Source organism: Triturus cristatus, chromosome 11 (assembly GCF_964204655.1).
Source record: "Triturus cristatus chromosome 11, aTriCri1.1, whole genome shotgun sequence".
NCBI classification, from domain to species: domain Eukaryota; kingdom Metazoa; phylum Chordata; class Amphibia; order Caudata; family Salamandridae; genus Triturus; species Triturus cristatus.
In genome coordinates, this window is record NC_140594.1 from 733,483,634 (window position 1) to 733,508,574 (window position 24,941).

At 45.1% G+C, this 24,941-nt stretch overlaps 1 protein-coding gene across 5 annotated transcripts in view; it reads left to right on the top strand.

Annotated features, from left to right (window-relative positions):
- The window catches only part of MFF (mitochondrial fission factor), a 192,009-nt gene that overhangs the window by 97,600 nt on the left and 69,468 nt on the right, over positions 1-24,941 (top strand). For 3 of the 5 annotated variants that reach the window (XM_085634381.1, XM_085634382.1, XM_085634383.1), the window contains exon 7: positions 1,829-1,987. The exons of the other annotated variants lie outside the window; for them this stretch is intronic. In XM_085634381.1, coding sequence (XP_085490507.1) covers positions 1,829-1,987 — 159 coding nt within the window. The remainder of the gene's footprint in view (positions 1-1,828; positions 1,988-24,941) is intronic. 5 annotated transcript variants of the gene reach the window in all.

A 24,941-nucleotide genomic window follows, 5' to 3' on the forward strand; every position in this document is an offset into this window, starting at 1 on the left:
TCTCTCTTCACCAGTCAGGTGCCAACTGCCAGCTCCAACTGCCAACTCTCTGTCTTAGCTTCCCAACATTCTAAACCGCCTCCAACTGTCACAGGGTTCTGGAATGTTCTGGAAGGTGCTAGTAGGTTCCAGTGGGTGCTGGTGATGTCACAGGTGGCCACCATTTTGTGCTCCAGGCCCTCAGACAGAAGTTTCAGGGGTAGATAAAATGGCTCCCTGAATCTGCAGCAACACTAAAAAGTCTGGTGGTTCCCAAAAAGGAAAAATTCAAACAGGGTTTGAGGCAAAAGTGAGACAAAATAAATAATGATGAGGAGGGACCACCCAAAGGGCTGACAGGTCTAACACGCGTCCCCCCCAGCTGAAAGTGGGGAGAGCTACCCAACCCCTTGGGAGTTCTCATCACTAAGGCGGAAATACCTTGAGAGACCGTCTGCATTGGCGTGGTCCACTCCAGGCCGATGTTCCACCTGAAAGTCCATTCCCTGTAAAAGTTTAAAATAGTGCAAAAAACATAATTTCTTTGACAAAAAAACACCCTCATTTTTTTTTTATTTACTATAGTCTCCTCTGTAAAATGAATTACATTTTTTCAGCTTCATTCCATCAAGGTGATGTTCGGGTGTGCCACATTTTTGTCATAAATACAGAATATTAGCACTCTAATTTTTCATTAGAACACTATGGTGAAGCTACATCAGAGCACTGGGTAATCAACTGACAGGCTGCTGCTTCTTCTGATGCATTTACATGCATGACTTAGAATTTCAGCCTTTGTTCTGACATGGTTGAGGAAGATAGTGTGAACCTATAGAAAATGTGCTCTAATTTTCTCTTCTGGAGTACCTTTAGTAACCTTTATGAGAAAATCAGGAACGATTTCTCTCAAATACCGTTCATCATATCACAGCAGAGGGGCAGCATTTATTACAAAGTAAAAACTGTGAGGTCACCAGAATTACTAAAATTAGTATAAAACCAACAGCAAATGATTTATGTTCTGACTAAAGTTTATCACCATTGATATGTGGTCCTTTTAGTGACCCTCAAAATGTGGCATTCACTATAATGCATTTCAATCAGGACTGTGTCCCACAGTCCTGTAATAACTGTTACAACATATTCTTCATGTTGTGGCCAGCTAATCAGGTTTGACTAGTCCCCTTTAAATTAGCAAATAAGAGTATATCTGGACACCAGTGGTCCAATATACCGAACTGTTTAACCCCTTCAGGACCAATCCAAGCCCCACTTTCTACGCTAAAATTTATTGGAAAGGTATGAGAAGATTTGGTAAACGCCACCGAAGTTATTAGCAAAACAAAACAAACACCACTTTGTAATACATGTAATATGGAATCAAATAGTTTTACTGGGCAGTATGATAAGGTTTGAAGCGATCTGTGAGAGTAGGCACATTCTACTCCACAGCCAATATATAGTGCTTTTGGCTGTCTCCTTTTGCTGATATCATCTTGCTAGGCCTTTGTACTATTTAAATGGATTTGTCAGTGTTTTTTGCTCACCTTCATTATTTTCAGACTACTTTTACCAAAAGTGAATGTTAAATGTGCTTCAGAAAATCATTGGAGTTTATAACTTTATTATTTTTATTTCCTTCACCAAAAATCCATTGGATAATTAACGTCAAACTCACATGCCCATAACATTTAAAATTCTGTAATTATTTTATAGTAGTTTTTATTTTTTACCCGCACATTGCTTTATCAGTTTCTGGTTTTGTTAAGAAGTCAAAGAGATGGAAAAAGGTTCTCTGCTTAAATCTGACTGCCCTGTTTCTTTCCATGTGCTATGCTTACATAAACAGTGTGACACCATCACCACAGCAGGTTCGTGTCTGTCCTCCCCCTATTCAACCCGAAGAAGGAGCTAACCATTACTCTACCCGTGGCATTTTGTCGATTCTTCAGTCTTCCACTCGTAGGGCATATCAACAGGTCTTGGATGTGCTCAATGAAAATCACAGGTGACTGGCCATCAGTGGTTCTCCTAGCCTTGCTCATATTTAATTTGAAGATATATTTTTTGCATTTATTTGCTTGCACAATATGCTTGTTTTTTGTTATGTAATGTTCAAAATTCACATTCTACAACATATATTTAGATAAAAACTGGGGTCTCGGTCAAAACGTTGGAATCTGTAATACTATATTTTCAGAAAATTTTAATTTACAAAAAAGTATAGTCTTTTATTTCTGTTGCAGTAAGAATATTTGTAAATGTGTGTGTTTGTGCACATTCACAAAAATATTTAAAGGGAAATTTCGTACATCATCAGTCTGGATTAGTGAGATCTAAGGTGCATGTTTTCAGCTGGTGATGTTTGCCAGCTGTCTTAAGTGATATCCATTTGCCAAGAGCATTTGTGTTCTTACACTGTGAGCTCTCTTAATCTTCTCAATTTATTTGCCAAATCTCACTGGATCAACCTTAAGGTTATTGATAACCTAAGCAAAGAAAATTGAATACAGTATTTTTCAAATTCAGAAATATAAATGGTGCACCAAATTATATTTGTTTCAATGGTTTTTGACATTTTAAAGTCCGTTCCATTCTGCATTGTTTTCTTAGACACTAGTTAGACACTAGATATTATTGCTTAGAGCTGAGGAAATGGAGAATTGTCTTTATGGTAATAGTTGACCCTCCACTGTGTTTCCATCTACTCCTTTGAAGTAACTGTACCAATTGTGTTCAAGAGTTTATTTATTAAAACTATATTGTCCTTTTTCAGTTAATTCATAGTTCATTTAGAATTTAGCAGTTACTGGTACAAAAAGGAAATCCACAGATACTTCCGATAGTAATGCATAAAAAATATAATTTTATGTAGTAATACTTTTGTTTTAATTGACAAATGTAACATGCGAGGAACTTCTGAGATATTGCAATGCACTAAATGTGAGACAGTCTCCTTATAAACAATAAAAAAATCCTATGGGCTTTTTTTTTTTTTTAGAGTTTTTCTGACAGTCAATCCGTCACAAACACGATGGATATCCCGTCCACCCTATTATAAGTGTATCACATCCTTGGCACTTGTGATAAGGCTGAGGGGATATCCATCACATAGTAACCCATCTGCCAACCTCTTGTTCAGGCACATAGTGTTCTAAATATATTTACATTTTTGGTTTTGCTTAACACCATTTCCTTGCGTTTAGTTTCTTTAAATTTCAGAATACAGTTCAGTAACTATTTTCTTTCGTTATCGAAGTTCACTTCGATTAGGTTATTAAAATACTTGATTGTGATCCATAGTGGAAGGATATTGCAAACAGTACTTGCCCAAAATATATCCTTTTAGATATTTGGAAGATAATGTTTATTTATTAAGCCATTGTGATTTCCTAAAAATATATATGTCAATGCTAGCTCTCGTAGGAGGGAAGGAGAATGTATAGACAAATAACTTTGAAAAGCATATGCAAAATAGTGGCTTTAGATGTACATTTACATAACTGGTTATATTATTGTGATTTGATAACCCATACAATCTTAGTTTAATGTATACATGTTTGATAGTTTATTCATTTTGATTAAAATTTTATTCATAACATTCAAGTATATTAACTAAAATTGTCATACAATTCCAATTGCCAATATTTTAAGAACATTAATATACACTTTTTACAAGGGACAGGAAACGAGGCCGAAACTGTTTAGTTCTACCTTCATACCTAAAACACCTATTTTTGGGGGGGGAATGTAGAAAACAATTACTGGATAAATGAAACACATACACTGTTAAGAGAACGTGAATTTTGGATGAGGCTTCATTTGCATGATCTTAAGAGATGTTTTTAACCTTGTTAATCCAATTGCATTCTTTATTTTTGCCATCATTGTAGCCTTGTTAATCAAAAATGTTTAATAGCATGTCCTTGAATTTGTTTTAATACGTCCCAAGAATGTGATAAGAATTGCACATTAATCTGCTCTTTGCTTCCCAGTAATGCATGTTTTTTTTATACTCCTGCATTCACTCCACGTATTACTAGCTGTGATAGATTTTAATGCTGTTAAAGTCTGAAAATATTTATCAAGGCTGAAGATGTAACTTGCCTGCTCTGTGTGTATTTTGTATGAATAACAAGTTTGCGCTAAATCAAAAGGGCCTTTCTTATTTAAAGTACAAAATACTAAACTACAATTCGGTTTAAGCGCTGATCATGCCTAACAAGCAGTTATTTTATTTGGATTATTTTATCTTTATGACTTGGGAACATACGTTTAACTCAATTAGCTTTTCCTACAAACTTCCATATTAGGTCCTCTATATTCGCTTTGAGAGCTCTGCAGGGGGCACTCTACGGGAGCACCTGCTTAAGATGAACTTTCAAAACTAGAGATTAGTCTGCAATAGCAACTGAAGAACGTGTTTGTTATAAAATCCTGCCTCCTGCATAGATATCCGAAGTTGGAGCCTTTTATTTATGGTGATTTTTTATTTTACCTTTCACTGTGGAAACTGTGTTTCTACTTGTTTAATTATTGTTTCTGAAGTTAAGATAATTCATAATGTCCTTAATTCCCTATTTTTTATTTAATTACTTTGGATTTACTTATTTCAAATTATTTATTCAAAAATAGTGGGGACATATTTCTAAACCAGTTCTTTTATCACTGACTAAATGCACCTAAAAGCTATGAAACCTGTTTTTTTTTTTTATGATAGATGTGTTCCCTTGTGTTTGTGAGTAACCATCACATTTTCCTGTTTAGAAGGAGTTTATAACTTGTTCAAACTAAAGTTATTACATTTGCTTGGCAGTTGGTAAAGATAGGAGTCCCATGAGCAAAAACCCTTTGGGAACAAATTAAAACTGCTGTTCCGTTATTTGAAACAAACTAATTCCCAACAATACGAGCGAGTCTGATATAGAGCATTGTAATTATTTGTTTATTAAGTCAAGGGTAATGAAAGAATTAAAAGTTGGAACAGTCTATTAGTGGTTCAGTTAAGTCTGAAGAGCTGCAGAATGGTTACATGATTTCGCAGCTCTTTCATGAGGTTGATCTAAGAAAACTAAAGGTTGCGATATGGTCGAGAGTGCGATATATGAAATAAATAAAAAATTAAATTTACTTATTAAGCATATGATACATTGTCATTCATTAAAATCCTAATAAAGTCTTGAAGTAATACAAAGTCCTAATTTTGACAACTTGTAATAGTTTAGAAAATAAGGTTGAGATACTGGACTTGATCCCATTTTTTCTTTTCAGGTTGTAGCTACCTGGACTCTAGCATCTAGGGCAAAATGCCTTTGACTCTTAACATTTAGTACAGCACTGTTACTATAACAGGGATCTGTGTATTCGTGTCCGATTAAGCTAATGCCAGTGTCTGGAGCCCCAGCCCCATTGGCTCTACTGGCACATTCTGTAATGCTCCAGTTAACTGTATTTAATCTGCATCCAAACTTTCTATAAGGACCATCAGGTTCAGGGCAATTTTCAGCAGATGAATTTTCAAGTTTACCTTACAACATGAGGACATACTTTGGTAGACGTGGGCATTGATCCTCATGTCTGAATGGGTGAGAGTTGGATCTAAAGAAGTAGTGCTTCTTGCGGCTAGCAGAAGTTATTGAGAACATTAGCCCAGATTCCTGATAAAGAAGCGTACGTAAGTCTTGTCATCAGTCTCTGCCTCAACCTCCTTCTCAAGCCAGTGCTCATCTTCAATCTTCAAATTCTCAATAGAATCAGGAGGTCCAAAAAAAGCCATGCTCTGAGACATCATTTTCAAACTTTCTGATTAAATGAGTATCCAGCATGAGGGACATTTCCATCTTTGCCTCTGGATACTCTCCTGCTCTCTCCACCTGTCTAGCTAATTCTTTCTCAGTCCAGTGTAGAATCACACAGGAATCTGCACGGTTACCCATTTTGTTTAACATCTACACAAGCTATCTAGTTAAGATCTTCAGCTAATTTTGCTTAGACTATATCTCATTAGCCTATGACACTCACCTCATCTTCAAACTTGACTGCCCTCAGGAAGAGAACAAGCATTTTCTTCATTTTTGTTTCCTGGCCATTAAAAGACAGAACAGTACTAACCTGTTAAAACTGTATGGAGACATCCCGAGATGGCATGGCTAGATAGAGTTTGGAGTGATGTTTTTTGACAAGGAACCCTTTTTGGAAAATGAAGCCAGTTCAGTTGTCCCTGCTTGTTTTTTCTAGCTAAGACGTCTGAAAAAGTTCTCCTCCTGATCCCCATAAAATGAGAGCCATATCGATAGATGCTTCAGTCTTGTCCAGACTGGATTTGTCTAATGACTGTTACCATTGGCTTAGTGCCTAGTCCATCACCAAAACTGCATCTAATGCTGAATGTGGCAGTAAGGCTGATTTCTCAGCTGGGCGAGTTTAATAATGTAATGAAAGCCTGCTGCAAATTGAACTGGTTGCCATTGGAAAAGATAATCAAATTTAAATCCCTGTGCCTGCTTAATCAGTATTATATGATTCTGACGCTCCTGCCATTCAGCCTTGAATTTCATTGCATTTGGCCTTACGCCCACTTCATTCAACGTGGCACATTAAGGCAGCAGTCGCATTTTTTAAAATGCTTATTTTGGAGGCACAGCCTTTTCAGTGGTTTCTCGATAACTAAGGGACTGTTTGTATATTTCTGTTATCGGCTTAACTAACCACATTTCCTTTTGTAAATCTCTGAAAATTCACTTGTTTCAGTAGCACTGCCTTAGATTTTACTCTCAGATTAATATATTTCATTTGAAGCTCCAAGAGGCCTATGGGTAAATGTGCGCTTATAAGTTTTTCATTCATTCAGTTGTGGTGCCTACCTATCTTAGCGATATATGTATATATGTGGCAAGGCCTACCCATATTCTCTAGGGAGTGTGGGTAACTGAAATGACATAAAACAGTGGCTCCCTAGAATTCACTTAGCAGTGATTATGAATCATCAGTGCTAGTTTAATAAACCTACGTGTATTTAAGGAGGAGTAGACAACCAATCCTATATCCAAATTGAAAACAAGCTTTGGCAATGCATTTAGGTCTGACTTAATTGTGCTGCACTCACAGACATGGTGCTCTAGCTACACTTAGAGGTACACTACTCACCCTTAATTCACGTTGGCGCTACCTACAGTTACTCATTGAGGTCATCATAGATCTCTGTGCTGAGGACTGTGTTGGTGGGAGGGTTCGGGTGTGGGGGGGTGTAATACTGATGATCTTAGTCACTTTTCTTCGTATGTTTTCCGTGCAATAGCGGAGACTGCAGGTGAAAGCTCTGCGGGGATTGTGAGACCACCAGCGGCTTGTCGAACCTCCGTAGCCTCAATGAGGCTCCCCTGTACATTGGAGGCTTTGACTGCAACACTGATCCTCACCCTCAGAGGTGGTATGTAGGTTGGACTGTGTCTGCGCTGCGGCTGCTACTTTGTGTCCCTGGGAAGGTGAGCAACCCCTTCTCTAGAAGACTATGGAAGGCTTCTAGTGGTCAGGGCATGTGAACTGAATCAGGTTCCAGCTGAGAGTGTGTGCTGCGTGATGGATTAGCACGGCAGGATAGGCCTATTACTGCCAGCTTGCCAGGAGCAAGTACTTCTTGCTGTACCTCAGGTGCTACTCATAGGTTGTCTGCTGTTGCAGGTCGGTCATCAGGTCAAGAATTGTGTAAAATTGGAAGCTGTGTAGCTGGAAGGAGACCTCCCTGCCCCTCACCACTTCATTACAGATTAGGTATTTCTGTGTGTTCACTCTTGATTAGAAAGAAAACCCAAAGAGAAGCTAATCTTTACAGCAGGTAGTACAGTAGATCTCACAGTCATGACGTTGGGTGTCCTTAAATTCTTGGTTACAGATCATTTTGTATTGCTTATTCCCCTTCATACCTGTGGTGGAGATGCACCTCCCTTCCCCAGTGCAGTTCTACTGTTGGAGAGATTCAGATATCGCCTCTATATGCATTCCATGATATCCATTATCAGAGCCATTTTTGAGGGCATCCTCTATTTTTGAAGAATCTTTTTCCGCTATGATGGATTTATCCATGTCCCTTTCCCTCTTCCCCATTGATGGTATGTCCCCTACTCTCCATTTTTTAGCAATGTTACGTTTGGTTAGTGTCAACCCCAAGGAGACCCAGAATTGCTCAGTGCGGGTTAGATCAGTAGCCTCCCATATATTAAGTATGCCGAGCTGCGGGTAGATGGTAATCCCCCCTCCCCTTCCAGTTTGGACGTGTGACTCCCTCCCAGAATGGTTTAAAAGCGGGGCAGTCCCAGAACGTGTAAAAGAAGGATCCCTCATGGGTACAATGTCGGGGACATTCTGTATCTGTTCTCTTCCCCATTTTGACCAGAGTTCTCGCTGAGAGGTAAGTGCAGGATTTTAAGTTAAATCAATTTGTCTCATGGGAATGGCTACTTCATGTGGGTAGGACAAAGCATCTTGCCATTCCTTCACCTCTAGGTCACCCACACCATCTGGTCCAGTAGCAACCTGTCCTCTAGTGGAGATGCCTCAAGGAGAACTTCCCCATCTGGAATAACAGCTTATGGGGTGTGCCTGATTTGTAAATATCTAAATGTGTCGGAGTGTGCTAGTTGACATTCCGCCTGCAGTGTAGCAAAAGAGATCAACCCGTCTATTTTCCACAGATCTACCACTGATGAGATGCCAATTATGTCCCATCAATCAAATCCAGGGCAAGAGCTCCGTCTACCAAGCTGTTTTAACTCCCTAAGAGGTGGTGTTTGCGTTATTTTCTTGTGCTAGACTAGTTTTTTATTAAATTGGTGCCAGATTGCTATGGCATCAAGACCACCGACTCTTTGTCCCACTGACTCATGGTCAGTGAAATTGCTCTCCCCCTCTCGCAGCTCCACCATCAAGTGAGGTCTTCCCCCGAGCCCCTGCACTCTCAAGTCTGGTGTTCGAGGCCCTCCTTCACCCGCAGGTTTTACCTGCGCCTCATCCCTGGTGGTCCAGTGGACCTCTGTCTCCTTTCTCTCGCTCCGCTCTTTCTCTCCGTTTTCACTTGTTTTTCACTGATTTCAATCTCCCCCTTTCACTCCCCGTCTTTCCTCTGTTTTCACTCGTTTTTTACTGATTTAATCTTCCCCTCTCACTCTCCTGTGTCTTTCCCCCACTTTTCTTGCACCTTTCACTGCCTCATTTTCACTCTTTCCTCTCTTTTTGTCTTTTCTGCCTGTTTTTCCTGCCGCTGCTGCCCCTGCGGCCCCTCCCCCCCACAGCACGACCAACGCGACCGGCCCAATCCAGCTCCCCTCCTCGCTCCCGCCTCCCAGCTGTCCAGCCCTCCCCGACCCCTACTTAATGGCGGCCGCTGCACGTCCAGGTTTGCAGTGGGCGTGCCGCTGGCGCGCTAGAGGCGCACCAAAGGCAAGCTCGTCTGCACCCGTCTGCGACCGGACCGTGACCAGCGCCAGAAACCCTGGACCTCCTCAACGCCAACGCTTCGACCCAGCGGCACTCCACGCTCTCAACCCAGGACGCAACAACAACTACAAGCTAGTATCACCTGCCGACACCCACGGACCCTTCAGCTGTCACAGCTACCAGCACACCTGCAGCACCGCCAAGACCACGGACCCGGCGCAACCCACCCGCAAGACCACAACCCAACCGAAGACCCTGCAATGCATCCTCATCAACATCCGATCCCGCCACAAACACGCCACCGAAATCTGGGACCTCCTTGACAGCACTACCCCGGACGAAGCGTTCTTCACCGAAACATGGACCAACACCACCTCTGGACCGAACATCGCCATTACCCAAGGATACAAAATCTCCAGGAAGGACCGCCCCACCCGCCCGGGAGGAGGAATCGCCATCGTCCACAAATCTAACCTCTGCCTGAGCACACTCCCTCACGAGCCCACAGACCTGATGGAAAACCTTCACTTCAAGATACTGGCCATCCCTACCACCACCACCCTTCGAGGAACCCTCATCTACCGACCCCCTGGACCCCGCTCACTTTTTGCCAACTCCATCACGGACATCATCTCCCAGCATGCCATCACGTCCCATCAACCACACCCTACTGGAAAACCTCAACTTCCACCTCGACAACCAACTGGACCCCAGCACCACATCCCTCCTGGACAACCTCCACAACACTAGACTCCGCCAGATCGTGACCGAACCCACGCACTCAGCAGGACACACCCTCGACCCCCTCTTCACAACAGGTAACTCCATCACCTTCAGCCACATCACCAAACTCCCATGGACTGACCATCGATGCGTCCACTTCACCTTCAGAACACCCACCATCCACAGACACCTGCACCTACTCCCAGGAAGAAACTGGACCAGAATCGCCGAAGACCAGCTAACCTCATCACTACGCAACTCCACCCAAACCATCTCGGAAAACGACGACCCCAACACCGCAGCCCGAGCCCTGCACAGATGGATCTCCGACAGCGCCAACACCATAGCCCCCCTCAAGAAAAACAACAATACCCATGCCAAGAAAGCCAGATGGTTTACCACCGAACTTCGAGAGTCCAGAAGCACGTGCCGCCGCCTCAAAAAGGCCTGGAGGACCACCAAATCCACAGCAGCCTACAACAACTTCAGAGCCGCCACCAACGCCCACCACCAACTCATCAGAAAAATGAGGAAAAAAGCGATTGAAGACCGAATCTCCACTCACGCACACAACAGCAAAGAACTCTTCAACATCATCAAGGAGTTCTCCTAACCCACCAGCGAGTCCACCGACATCTTTCCCTCACAAGACATCTGCGACAAACTCAGCACCTTTTTCCACCACAAAATCAAGAGCATCTATGACAACTTCGAAGACAACCAACACACTGAATCCTCCCCAACCACCCCCGACACCCTGAAGCCACCGATTGACAACTGGACAGCCCTCGCCACCGAAGACACACTGAAGACGATGAAGTCAATCCACTCCGGGGGCCCCAAGGACCCCTGCCCCCACCACATTTTCAACAGAGCCGCCAACACCATTGTACCCATGCTCTGCCACACCATCAACCGCTTCCCGATGACTGGAAACACGCCAAGGTCAACCCCCTCCTGAAGAAACCCTCGGCGGACCCCACCAATCTCAAACTACAGACCCATCTCCCTGCTCCCGTCACCAGCGAAAGTCACCGAGAAAACCATCAACGGCACTCCAGGTTACAGAACGAGATGGTCACTGCACACAACTCCGCATTCATATGCAGCTATAGGCACACATGGCACACACTAGCCCTGTAACGGACACTACGGATAACCTGTCCCAAAACCCTGTGGGACCGCCCCCTCCCTTCACGGTGCTGTCGTGGAATGTGAACGGACTGGGACATAAGATCAAACGGGGCCTGGTCCTACAGTACATAAAACTTAAAGGTCCTGCGATAGCACTTATCCAGGAGACCCACCTCACGGGGTCAGCTACCAAAGCCCTAGACGGGTGGAGATATCATATGGCGGTTTACTCGGAATTCACCACCGGCTCTCGTGGGGTGGGTATTCTGGTCCACAAACGCTTCCTGTTGATACTCACTAATTCCGCAATAAACGACCAGGGACGCTTTGCAACGTTCACATGCCAATGGGAGGGGCGGCCCTATAATCTAGTTTCAGTATATGTCCCATCAGCGTTGCATCAAACGACCTTCCCAGCATTAGGGGCATTTTTGCTATCTCTGCCACAAGGAGAAATCATTATGGGGGGAGACTTCAATGCCGCAATAGACGCCTCTATTGATAAGCACCCACACAGGGACCCTGGCATTACAAATCTCAGTCTGGCGGACTTCATAGACGCCATTGGTCTACTTGATGTGTGGAGAGCCAAACACCCACAAACTAGACAATACACCTACCACTCGGGGGTGCACAACAGTCTTTCCAGGATTTATTACATTTTCACGATAGTGGCTGGGATGGAGCAGGTTATAGAGATCCAATACCTGCCACGCGGAATATCAGACCATTCGCCTCTGTACATGCAATATGAATCCTATAGCACAACACAACGACTGGTATTCCCAATATACCCAGGCTATCTCAAAAATCGCAAGATAACCAAGGGACTCTGCACGACAACAACACAGTATTTCGCTGAAAATGAAAATTCGTGTCCTCCCCATTGATACTATGGGATGCCTATAAAACAGTGCTGCGCAGTCATGCAATCTCATTGATAGCTGGGCACAAGAAATTGCAGAGGCAACAGTTGGAGGACCTAGAACAGGGGGTGGCCGAGGCAGAGACGAACCATGCACGCGACATCACTGTTGACACCACGCATGCACTAACATTAGCACTACAGGAATATAAAGCATTTGCGTGGGAGACAGCGAAGTCCAAATTCACAACTACACAACACACTATTTATGAAGTGGCTGACAAGGCAGGCAAACTTCTTGCCTGGCTGGACAAAAAGAACCGCGCCAGTAGATGGATAGCCCAACTCCATTTAGAGAGTGGAGATGTGACATCGGACCCCCAGCAAATAGTAGATGCACTTGCTTCACATTACGCGACAACATACATGCCCACAGCCACAAATTCTATTGATTGAAAACCTGGCCTTCCTCAAGGACATTCGTATGCCCACGCTATCACATGACGACGCGTTGGCACTTGACGCCGAGCTCACCGTAGAAGAACTTAGCTTGGCGATTGGGGCGGTGCATACGGGGAAGGCCCTGGGACCCAATGGCATCCCGGTAAAATTATATAAAAAATTAGCAACCCAACTCCTTAATATGTATAAAGCCAGCCTGAACATGGGAGAGCTCCCCAGGGATCAACGCCTGGCAACCATAGTTGCAATCCACAATGCGGGCAAACCACCGCATGATTGCACGTCCTACCGACCTATCTCCCTAATAAATGCTGAAGCGAAAGTATTGGCCAAGGCGCTTGCAACACGACTTCAGCCATATCTGACCATGCTTATTCACCCGGACCAATCTGGCTTCATGCCCTGTCGCAAAACTGCCCTGAATCTCCGGAGGCTTCAGGGTGTCGTGGCGCGACAGTCTACCATTGCTGAAGACGCGGTGATCTTTCGTTGGATGCACGGATGGCTTTTGACATGGTCGAATGGCCCTTCCTCTTTGCAGTTCTCCAACACATGGGATTTGGGCCCAAATTTTGCGACTGGGTACGCCTACTATATACGAAACCCATTGCACATGTTGTAGCAAACGGCCGAACCTCCAGGGACTGGCAGCCCTCTTCAAAATGATGGTGTTACCCAGATTTTTATATATCCTACAGAACATCCCCTTTAAGATCCCCCCCCCCCCCCCCCCATCCTTTTTCGTGCTCATAAACACTGAAGTGACTAAACTCCTCTGGGATGGTGGATCAGCCCGTATCGCCATGAAAAAACTAGTGAAGGGCTGGTATGATGGAGGAATTGCCCTCTCACATATACAAACATACTACTGGGCGTCGCAATTGACCGTCATAAACCAGTATCTACATGCGCCACAGGAAGATCCGGCATATCGTATGGACCGGCATCTTCTTGATTCAGAAGGAATAATGGGGGCACTCTATAATAGACCTATGAAATCACGGTACACAGGCCCCACGGCCCATACACTACAAATCTGGCATGCGGCGCAGCGAGCAATGGGTTGGGACACCACCATCCCGCAGATGACACCACTTTGGGACACCCGTAAACTAGGACGATTAAGAAACATCAAGGGATTCTGGCAATGGGATTTAATAGGGTTCTCCCGGGTGGGGGACCTTTGGAAGAAAGGCGAGGTTGTTCCCTTTGCTCAGCTACAAGCCACCTATAAATTAGCGCAGACTGAAACATTTAGATAAGCGCAGATCCGACATGGTCTTCTAGCAGTGATTCCACCAGCCACACACTTACCGGAGGCCTTCCCACTGGAGGATAGACTCCTTACGGATCACCTCCAGAAAAAGGCCATTTCCTTTACATGTAAGAAAATAACAAACAATCAAAAAGACCCAACAGGGACATTGAAGGAGAGATGGGAGGTGGACCTGGGGGACCTAGACGAAGATGACTGGCGGGCGGCCGACCTTGGCATCCCCACAGGAAGTTGCAATACCCTCCACACTAAGGTTATTGCAATTAAAAATTCTGCACCGCATATACTACACAAGAACCCTGCTACACAGATTAGGCAAGGCAGATACTACTCTATGTCTCCAACAATGCGGTGCCGAAGGCACCTTCTGGCACACAATTTGGGTCTGTCCGAAAATAACTCGCTTCTGGGAGGCCATTACCAGAATTAAGATTCTGACTAACCCAAAACGATGCCTACTTAACTATTGGGAGCCCACGGATTTGAATTCTACAGACCAAGATTGGGTAACGCTCGGAACTGCATTAGCTAAACGTAACATAGCGCAACCATGGGGCTCGGGACTATCCCTGACACATCAGCAGTGGTGCCAGGATATGGACCGCACGATGGTTACAGAGAAATTGGTGTATATTTACCGGGGCTGCCCCCAAAAGTGTGCGCGTATATGGGGAAAGTGGAATCAATTTCGGGGCAACATTTGTGAACCTCCCCCGATAGAGCAGGAATCGGATGATAGCGATTGATTGGGATGAATGGACCAGACGAGCTATGTATTACCGCTAATATTGTGTTTCTGACTACCAGGAGCTTGTAGATGCTTGTGTGCTATTACACAAACTGTACCACTATTGATGATATTTAACTTATTTTTGATAATTGCCATTGAGTGATCCACTGTAATACTGATTTATCGTTCAAATACGTTTCAAATGCCAATAAAAATGTAAAAAAAAAAAAAAGAGAAAACCAACATCCAACTCGCCACATTCATTGGCGAGCACAACATCCTTGACTCCTCCCAATCCGGCTTCAGAAAAAAACACAGTACGGAAACCGCCCTCCTCGCTGCAACAGACGACATCCGCACCCTACTGGACAAAGGAGAAACATCAGCCCTCCTCCTCCTCGACCTCTCAGCGGCGTTCGACACAGTCTCTCACTGCACCCTAATATGCAGGCTCCATGATGCAGGGATCCAAGACAAGGCTCTCAACTGGATCTGCTCCTTCCTCTCCGGCAGAACGCAGCAGGTCAGACTTCCCCCTTTCCTTTCCTCTCCGACCCTACACCTGCAGAGTCCCCCAAGGGTCCTCCCTCAGCCCTACACTCTTCAACGTCTACATGGCTCTGCTCGCCCCCATCGTCAGAACCTACGGACTCAACATTGTGTCATACGCAGATGACACCCAACTCCTCCTCTCCCTAGCCAACGAACCCAATACCGCCAGACACAATTTTCGAGAAGGCATGGAAGCCGTCACCAAATGGATGAAAAACAGCTGCCTACAACTAAATACCAACAAAACAGAAGTACTGATCATGGGCCCAAACCCCGGCGCATGGAACGACACCTGGTGGCCCCCTGCCCTCGGAAGCCCGCCCACCCCCACTGACCACGCACGCTACCTGGGAATCATTCTGGACTCCAAGCTCAAAATGGACCGCCAGATCAACTCCGTCTTGTCCTCCTGCTTCCACACCCTCCGCCTCCTAAGTAAGATCTTCAAATGGATCCCCCTCGAACACAGAAAGTCCGTCACGCCCTGGTCACCAGCAGACTCGACTACGGCAACACACTCTACGCCGGAATAAACAAAAACCTCACCCGCAAGCTACAGAACATCCAGAACGCCTCCGCAAGACTGGTCCTCGACCTGCCAAGACACTGCCACATCTCCCAGCACCTGCACAAACTCCACTGGCTCCCCATCAAAGCTAGAGTCGCCTTCAAGATGCTCACCCACGCCCACAAGGCCCTCCACGACACTGTACCAGCATACCTGAACAGCCGACTCAAATTCCATGCACGCCAGAGGACCCTACGATCTGCCTAGCTCTCCTACGCTGTGGTCTCCCGCACCAGAAAGAACAGATCGGGAGGCCGCTCCTTCTCCTTCCTCGCAGCCCGAGCTTGGAACTTCCTGCCACTCCACCTCAGATGGAGAAAATCACTCCCAATATTCACAAGAAACCTTAAAACCTGGCTCTTTGACAGACCCACCCCCCCTTGATGGACTGGAGCTTGCTAACCCCCCTAAGTGGCTTGAGACCCTTACGAGTGAGTAGTCGCGCTTAAACGCCTGATTGATTGATTGATTGTGTTGGTGCTTGGGAATAGTGTAGAGGGCTCTACGGTATCCACCCTGGCCCAGTAGCCATTTGTCCATTTGATAGCTCTGCTCGTTTTGCGGGCAGTGGACCCACTGATTTAAATACTGCCAGTTGGGATGCCTAGTAATAATGTTTACCGTCCGGCAGGGAGGCGCCCGCCCCCCCCCCGGTACAATATTCTCACCAATTTTTGCGTTGCGATGCGAGGCGTCTTCCCATCCCACAGCAGATTCCTCACCGCACTCTCGATGTTAATGAAATATGTGTCTGGGACCTTGAAGGGGGTATTTTGCTATACATACAGAAAACGAGAGAACTCCAACATTATGAAAAGGGTCGCCCGTCCCAGAAGAGTCAGGGGGAGGACCCGCCAGTGTCACACATCAGCGTGCAGGCGGATATGTCGGCTCTGTCGGTTAATGTTGTGAAAGAGAAGTGGATCAGTGGTGATGAAGATTCCCAGGTAGCGGAATCCTTCGGTTGCCACAGAGACCTTACAGTCTGTTGGTAGTTTTAGCATTGGACCGTGGATCAAGTATAATATAGATTTAGCCCAGTTTATGATATACACTGACTCTCGGCCGAAAATTAAAAATAAGTGAAGGAAACAATGAATCGATATGGTCGGGACGGCAACGTATAATAGTATATCGTCTGCATAGAGGGAAATTTTGTCTTCATGGTATTCTGTCCGCCTTAAGCCTCTAATCAGGGGGTCCCCCCTTACCCACGTCTCCAGCGGTTCCAGTATTAAACCAAAAATGAGAGGTGACAGGGGACAGCCCTGTCTGGTTCCCCTTCCCAGTTCGATTTGTCGGGACGTGTGGCAGTTGACTACTATCTGCGCTTTTGGGTCAATATAGAGGAGTTTAATCAATTGTATGTAGTTAAGGCCGAAGCCTATGCGCTCCAGAACGGAGAATAAGTAGTACCATTCAATAGTATTAAATGCCATTCTGGTATCGAGTGACAAAAGAGCTGCATCCTCTTGGATCGTACCCCGACCTACCTAGCATCCCATGCAATCGGCAGAGATTGAGAGAAGCGTTCTACCCGGCATGAAGCTTGACTGATCGGTATGCACTATCTTGTTGATTATAGGAATAAGCCTGTTGGCTAGCGCTTTGGCCAGAATTTTAGGCTCTGCAGTGAGCAGTGAGATAGGCCGGTATGAACTACATTCCTCCACTGGTATGTCCTGTTTATCTATCACTACTATCGAGGCTAGTCTAAGCTCTCATGGAAGGGCACCTTTCTGATAGCTTTCCAGATACATGTCCAGGAGAAAGGGTGTTAACTTAGAGGCCATTAGTTTGAAAACTTGATTGGGAGCCCGTTACGTCCCATAGCCTTTCCGGAACATATACCTTGTATTGCAACTTGTAACTTCTCCTCAGTAAATCTCTGGTATCGAGGGCAGAGGTTGTGGTAGCAGGTGTATACATTTTGTCAAAGTAGGAGGTGAATGCCTCTGCTATCTTTTGTGGATCCTGCACGTCCTCCCCCTGCACCACCCTTATGAGGGTAACAGACGATAGGCCTGATCTCGTTTCTCTAGCCAGGCCAACAACAAGTTCATATATCTTGTGTTGTATGGCTTTTTGTTTGGATTTGGCTGCATCTGTCAAAAGCTGCATATAGTCTTGCTTCTTAGCATCCAGGATTTGTCTGGCTGACTCCTTGTTCGAGAGAGCTATTTTTCCCTCCCCTATCAGGATCGCTCTTTATAGTGTTTCTATGCGTGCCGTCAATTCTTTTCTATGCGCTACTATTAGAGCAAGAGCCCGTCCTTTGATGATGGCCCCAAATGCTCCCCACAGGGTTTGCGGAGAGGTCACTGTGCCAACATTTTTGTTAATGTAGAAATCTGCGTCCTTGAGCAATTCTGCTTTTATATGTAGAATTTGTAGCGACCATCGGTTAATCGTGAAGGTTGTGTGTCTGGGTTGAGTGCCCAGCGCCATCTGGACTAGCACTGGGGTATGATCGGAGATGCCTCTCGCCAAACATATGGCCTCTGTAAAATTAACGATGTCCTCTGCATGCGTCAATAGATAGTCTATACATGCCTAAATATCATGGGCTCATGAGTGGAATGTGAACTGGCGAGCCATCGGGTTGAGATGCCTCCAGATATCCACAAGGAAAAAGGCAGAGAGGAAGTCTGCCAATTTTGATCTGTCATGTGGGTCTCACCTGGGGGGGCATCTGTCCATTCACAGTCAAGTTGAAGCTGCCACTAATTACCAAAGTCCCCCCTGAGGAGTCTAGCATAATTTTACCGAGCTCTGCTAGTGTTAATTGTTGGAGGGCTGGGGGAATATATATAGATAGCACGTTAAGTGGCTTCCCCTCTCACATTCTGGTCACTGCTGTGAATCTGCCCTGTGCGTCCACTCATGTTTTATGTGCTTTATAAGAGCAGCTCTTACGGATACGAGTGCCTGTCCCCCGGGAGCCCGAGGTGAACCCTGCATGGGTTACTAGCTTGTATTCCCATCTATCTAGGGCCCTGCAGGTATTGCCAACTAAGTGTGTCTCATGTAGTAGGACTATATCAGGTGCCTGGCGCTTTAAGTACTGACGGATGATCTCCAGTTTGAGTTTATCTCCAAGTCAGTTCACATTCCAGGTGAGGAATTGGAGAGCTCTTGCATTTCTGCTATCCATAATTATATTTGTGTGTCGATCGGATTGCTATGTGTTGGGTTAAGTGTGAGGTTCCCATTTTATGGCGGACCCAGAACAGAATCACCCCAGCTGTATTAAGTTTGTGGACCCAGGTGTCCTCCCTGTCGCAAAGACTGACCTAGAACAAAACTTGGCCCCCCCCAACCCCCAACTCGAACATGCCCGTCCCTCCTTCCTGCCTCCCTGCATGGCGGAACTGGAACCTCCCGCCACCCCAACATGGCATAAGGTCGGTGGTGCGTGGGCCAACTCCACCCCTGGCATCAAAAGTAGACTATATTGAAGCTTATTCATTAGTCATATGGGCACAAATTGCTCTTTCTAGTTTAGCATATCTTGGTCCCCACAAAGCACCTTATATCGTTAGCAGGCCCCGTTCCAAATGAGGCGTGTGCAGTTCAGGTTGTTCTTATTTCTGCCCCCCTTTAGACTCTACATTCAGCTCAATCAGTCATTAGTGTCCACGTGAGGCCCCTCCACTGTCAGATTAGTGTCCGACTCGTCTGCCACATCGCGTTGTTCTCGGGTCAGACTTGCTCGCGTCTGTCTGTCTGAGTGTGCTTTCCAACTGTGCGCCATCCATCGAGCCAGTCCTAGGCCTCTTCCGTTCTGTAGAAAAACCATACCTTGCCTTCTGCTTCGACCCTCAATTTGGCAGGAAATTATATGGCGTATTTAAGCTCTTTCTCCTGTACGGCCTTTTTGATTTCCAAGAAACTGCAGCATTGTCTCTGTACTCTAAGCGTGAAATCAGATTTTTATTTTATTTTACTGCTTTCGAAACTGTTAGGTGGTGTATTGCGCTCTGTTTGTAGGATTACGTCCCTGTCTCGGAAATTAAATACATGAACCAGAATGGGCCTCGGAGGTGTACTTCGGTCTCCCCCCGGGTACCCTGTGTGCCCTTTCTATCGAAAAGTACTTTGACAAGCCACGGGGTTTCATGACTAGGTCTTCTACGAAGAGATTTGTTGCTGGGGCCCCTGTGTGCTCTGGAACACCCAGGATCAAAACGTTGTTGCGCCGCGCTCTCCCTTGAAAGTCACCCAGTTGGTTTTCCATCCTCTCTGTACATACTTGTATGTCCTTGATTTTTTTTTTTGTTGAGTAGAGATGTATCCGTGACTAGCAAGTTAGTGGTGGTCTCCATTTCTTTAATTCTGGCATTCGTGTTACGGATGTCTGCCCTAATTAGGGAAACTTCAGTGGAGACTGAATCCATCCTAGATTGATTCTAGAGAAGTGCGCACCGTGGTAATTGCGGACATAATATCCTGCAAGGTCAAGCCTGCTTGTGTCCCATCCTGCTGCGCCCTTGCACTCCCACTGTGAGTTCCTTCATCTCCTTTCGCTTGTGTTGGTCCCCTTTTGCCAAGCATATTTGTAAAGTTTCGCCTGCAGCGAGGTGAGGCCGCTCCTTCCTTCCTTCCTTCCTCCCGCCATTGCCGCACCCATGAATCTCCAAGGGTGCGCACAGGGAGGTCGGAGTCCGCCGGCTACTCACCACCACCTGCTCGGGCTGAAGGCCTGTCCGGCCTGTCTGTTTTCACCTGCCGACCCACCCCACTGTTGCGCACTCACCTTTCTGCTGTTACCGGGCCCCAGGAGTGTTTCCGCCATGCTGGTGTGCTACCAGGGTTCCCGTCAGGGCTCTGGTCTCCGTCTGCCTTGGGCCCCTGATTGCTGTCTTAGCCCAGCCTTAGATTTACGAGCGTTCACCTCTGGACGTCAATTCTGTGGGCCACTGATTTCGAGTGCCTGCCTTCAGTTTTGTTATACGGGGAAGACCGAAGCTTCAGTACTATTAATGGATTTGCCGGTGGGTTAATCTGGTTCAGTTCTACCAATGAGTGTCTGACCAGATCCCATCCCCCATGGGGCCTGCTCCGTGTGGTTAGTTCGCTCATCACCGAAACCGACAACCCACGGGTGCATTCGTACCTGGAGCCGATCGACATGCTTGGTCTCTGCTTCCCTGGATTTCCGCCGTCCAGCCTACCAGGAACTCGGTCCGCTCATGTCCATTTGGACCAATCTGTGGCCTTCAGTCGTTTGGTGTGGGCCGACCCGTCTCCCACAGTCGTATCAGTAGTGGGCAACAGCCGCGGCCATCACCACTGCGATGGGTCAAGGCGGGCGCCCCCAGCGGTTGACAGACTCGCGATGCTTTTATCTGAGAAGTAGCAAGCGCCCCTCCAGTTATCGGCAAACCGAGGGAGCAGCCAGCAACCCCACCTAGCACCCTCATCTCCGGTAAACTACACGCCCACCGGAGTCTCACACTCCCGTCCCGGCAGCCACTAGTGAGTGCCTATATCTGGGGCATTCGCAGCGTGTCTTTCTTCCAGGCCTCTCCGGTCCGGCAGGCTGGTCCGTTCCTTCGATTCTGGGCGAGAAACTTCTGCTCCACTCGGTCGGGGGGCTTGCGGAGTGCTGTTGACTCTATTGTAACTTGGATTCAGCTCTCGTTCCTGGATTAATGTACCGATTTATTTGCTGCCGGGCGTGGTGGGCCGGAGGCGTGTTAATGTGCGACCATCTTCCTCTGCAGTCGGCCACGCTCCAGCTTAGCTATTTCTGGCAGTTGTCAAAAGGCTGGGTGGAAAACAATTGCTTCTTCACCAAATTATGGATATTTGTAGACTAGTTTTTCTCAAAACAATGCCAATCTGTATGCCTTACTAAATTCATATCAGTGAACAAATAGAAATATTTCTAGCAAGAGGGCACTGAAATCCTCGCAGTAAAGTGCTCCATCTATTCTGTTGTATTGGAATGTCTTGAGCAGAGACGCGTTGTTGCATTTCAGCACAGCTACCATCTTAGATGAAGTGAAAACCTGCACAGACAGTGCTATCACGGCATAGTGGAGAGTTTAAACCTTTTCTTCGCTGCATCATAAACAGTTTAAGGTGGAAGCCGTATTAGGTAAGAGGAAGTGAACCAGGAGTATAGGAGTGCAATACAAGCATTTGGTGGAAGCTCACAGCTTCTGCAGAATCAAATTCTGTCAGACCGCCTAGGGTCTCCTGAGGCAACAAGTACAGCTGTCAAGCTAGAGCTAAAAAACCTATACTCGTAGTCATGTAAATTACACATAGTTGGGCTTTCCTGATTTCAGTTTCTGTTTTTGGTAAATTCTGGTGGTGGTGTTTCAGTGTTTTCAATACCTTAAAAGAACAGTGGTTATCCGTGGGTACACATTTTTGCACATTACAAACAGAAACAGTGTTTTTCTGGTGTTTATGGAATGTTTTGCTTTTACTATTGCTTGCTTTCTGCACTCATAGTGCATGTGTATAGGCAGTGTGTGTACAGGGTATATGAGGTTCAAATACATTTTTACAAATCATACTTATTGTAGGATATTATACAATACTTCTTTAATGAGTCTTTGGTCATGCGTGCTTGCTTTTTCCTTCCCATGTAAAATTTTATCTGTGAAAAGGCACTCCCAACAATGGCACTTGGGACGGGCAATGCCAAAAAAGCCAGTACACAATTTCTAACTCTTGCCACTGACATAGCTTTCCATGTCAATACTAGTGCACCTGAAGATTGCAATTCTCTTGGACAGGTTCTGCAACATATGCTTTGAACTGGGCGCATAAGCTCTCAGTTATTGAAGAGGTAAAAAATGTAAGTAGTACTTTCAATGTCCAGAGAAAACTTTTCTTTAAGGAAGGAGTCTTGAACTTGTGCAGAGAGCCACAGTGAAGCTTCATTGACTTCAAATGTCATGGTTGGTGAAGGGACATTTCTATGCATCATTGCAATCCATTTCTCATGGACTGTAAAATAAAATTTCCTGAATTGCTTCTCAACATTTCTTTGCTTACCAAATGGCAAGAATTCTAACATAGAATATGTTGCAGTGCCAAAGTTACTAAAAGTATCACCCAGCCTACTCTCAAGGAGATATTTCACATTCAACCAATTATGCTGAACACTTGGTAGACAAGGGTGTTTTCAGACTCTAGTTTTTTGATTACGTCCACTACAGCAGTCATGTTTTCTTGTAAAAATGTAAGAATGCAGTTAAGTTTACTTTTTTCACAACACTATGAATATGCAACCAAAGAGCCTTACATTTCTTACCATTGTTATTAACACTAAGTAAAAATTCTATAAAAGTCGCCACATGGATAATCTAGCATTCACGGCCTCTAGGAGTGAGAACCACTGGCTAAATGACACAGTTTGGATGACTCTTACTTTGATGCCACACAAAATGAGAAATATTTGCATTTTAGTTCCTGCACATAACGAAACAGCACACCAGAATGGATTACAAAGTCAATAGCCTTCATTAACTCTGAAGGCTGTAAAGATCCTTTCAGTATACCATCTAGCAAGTGGCAAGGATCTCTTACAGTGAAACACTTCAGCTTAGGTATCGATTTTGACAGGTCTTCACACAACTTTTTCATATACGTAGCTGAATTTCTGCAAATACAAACAATATCACTCCAATCTTTGTTGAACTTGGTAAAAGCTTTTTGCAGCAGTATTCCTACTGACACTGTTTTCTTGTTTTCCAAACGTTTGGTGTCATGTTTTGAACAGTATCTCAGAAGCTTGGTGACAGCACTCTTATCACATATAGCTGTCACTACACCTTGCATTGAAAGTTTAAAGCCTGGAGTGTTTGGCAGTTGTCCAACTATCAAAACTGACTTGCTAGAAAAAGGGGCTGATGTATCAAAGGGTTCCACCCACTCTCTGTCTGTGGGTAAATGTGATGGTACATATTGGGAAAGAATCTAATGAAACCAGCCATTGTACCTCTCAGTGAAAGAATCACACGTAGACAAAATATCAAATATGATTTTGATATTTCCTGATTCTCTATAGTTTATAAAATAATTGAATAAGACATAAAACATGCTTCCAAACTCTGCATCTTTAGACCGAAGACCACAAAACTGAAAAAAACAAAAGGAAGAAGAAACCATCTTAAGGTTCATTCTGCCAGGGCTGCTACCACTGCGTTGGCACGTAGACTTCCTATCCTGGGCATTTGCCAGGTTGGCTATGTGGGTGTCCTTCCACACGTTCACGAAGCACTGCTGTTTGGACAGCCAGATTTGCCGACTTTTCTGTTCGAGGTGATTCACAGACCCACCTCTGAATGGGTATTGTTTTGGTATCTATTCAAATGGTGAGGAATCTGCATTTCAAAGTCTTTATCAGAAGAACAAGTTATGTACCTTTGGTAACACTCTGGTAGCAACTCTATCTAACCACAGATTTTTCACCGTCCCTCCCATCCTCACCGCTCTGTGAATCTGATTCTGACACTAAAAAGACCCCAAGTCTGACAATCTAGATACTAGTCGATGCTGTTGCAGCTCTGCTGTTGGCTCCACATGTCATTTCCGGAGTGGAATGGCATCCGAGCAGAGCCTCATGGCACCCCCTACTGGCACACACAGGTACTGTTCACCAAAAGTTTCCTGACCCAGTCTGACGCTTGGGGAAATATTCAAAAGGTGAAGAGTCTGCAGTTAGTCATTACCAGAGTAACTACCAGGAAGACCATTAAGTAACTTATACTTTATGAGGTCAGAATTCACCACATTTGGAGGATTTTGCTGACTATCTTTGTGAATTCAGCCAGATTATATTAATGAGATGACTGTGTATATGGGAAGAAAGGTGTGTCTAGTGAATTATTTACCACAATGTTTTTTTGGTTGTATACAAAATAGATTATTTTTGGAGCGCAATTGGTTTCCATTTGTTTTCCTTACACACATCTATCTACCAGGTAGGAGAGTGATGCATTCTAGAAGTATTTAATTCTCAGAAAGCTGGAGAAAAATGAATTATTCTGTCTAAAGCATGGCATCAACCGTAAAAGGCGACCTACAGACTTTTGGGTTTTATTGACAAATTAGTAGTCCAGAAATATTGTTGACTGTTTATGCTTTAAATATTAGGCAGGAAAGAAATCATTTTATACTAGGAGTATACGCATATAGTTATGAAGATTCACATGATGATTTCTCCTACTTTAGCCTGATTTGTGCTTAACTTTTTATT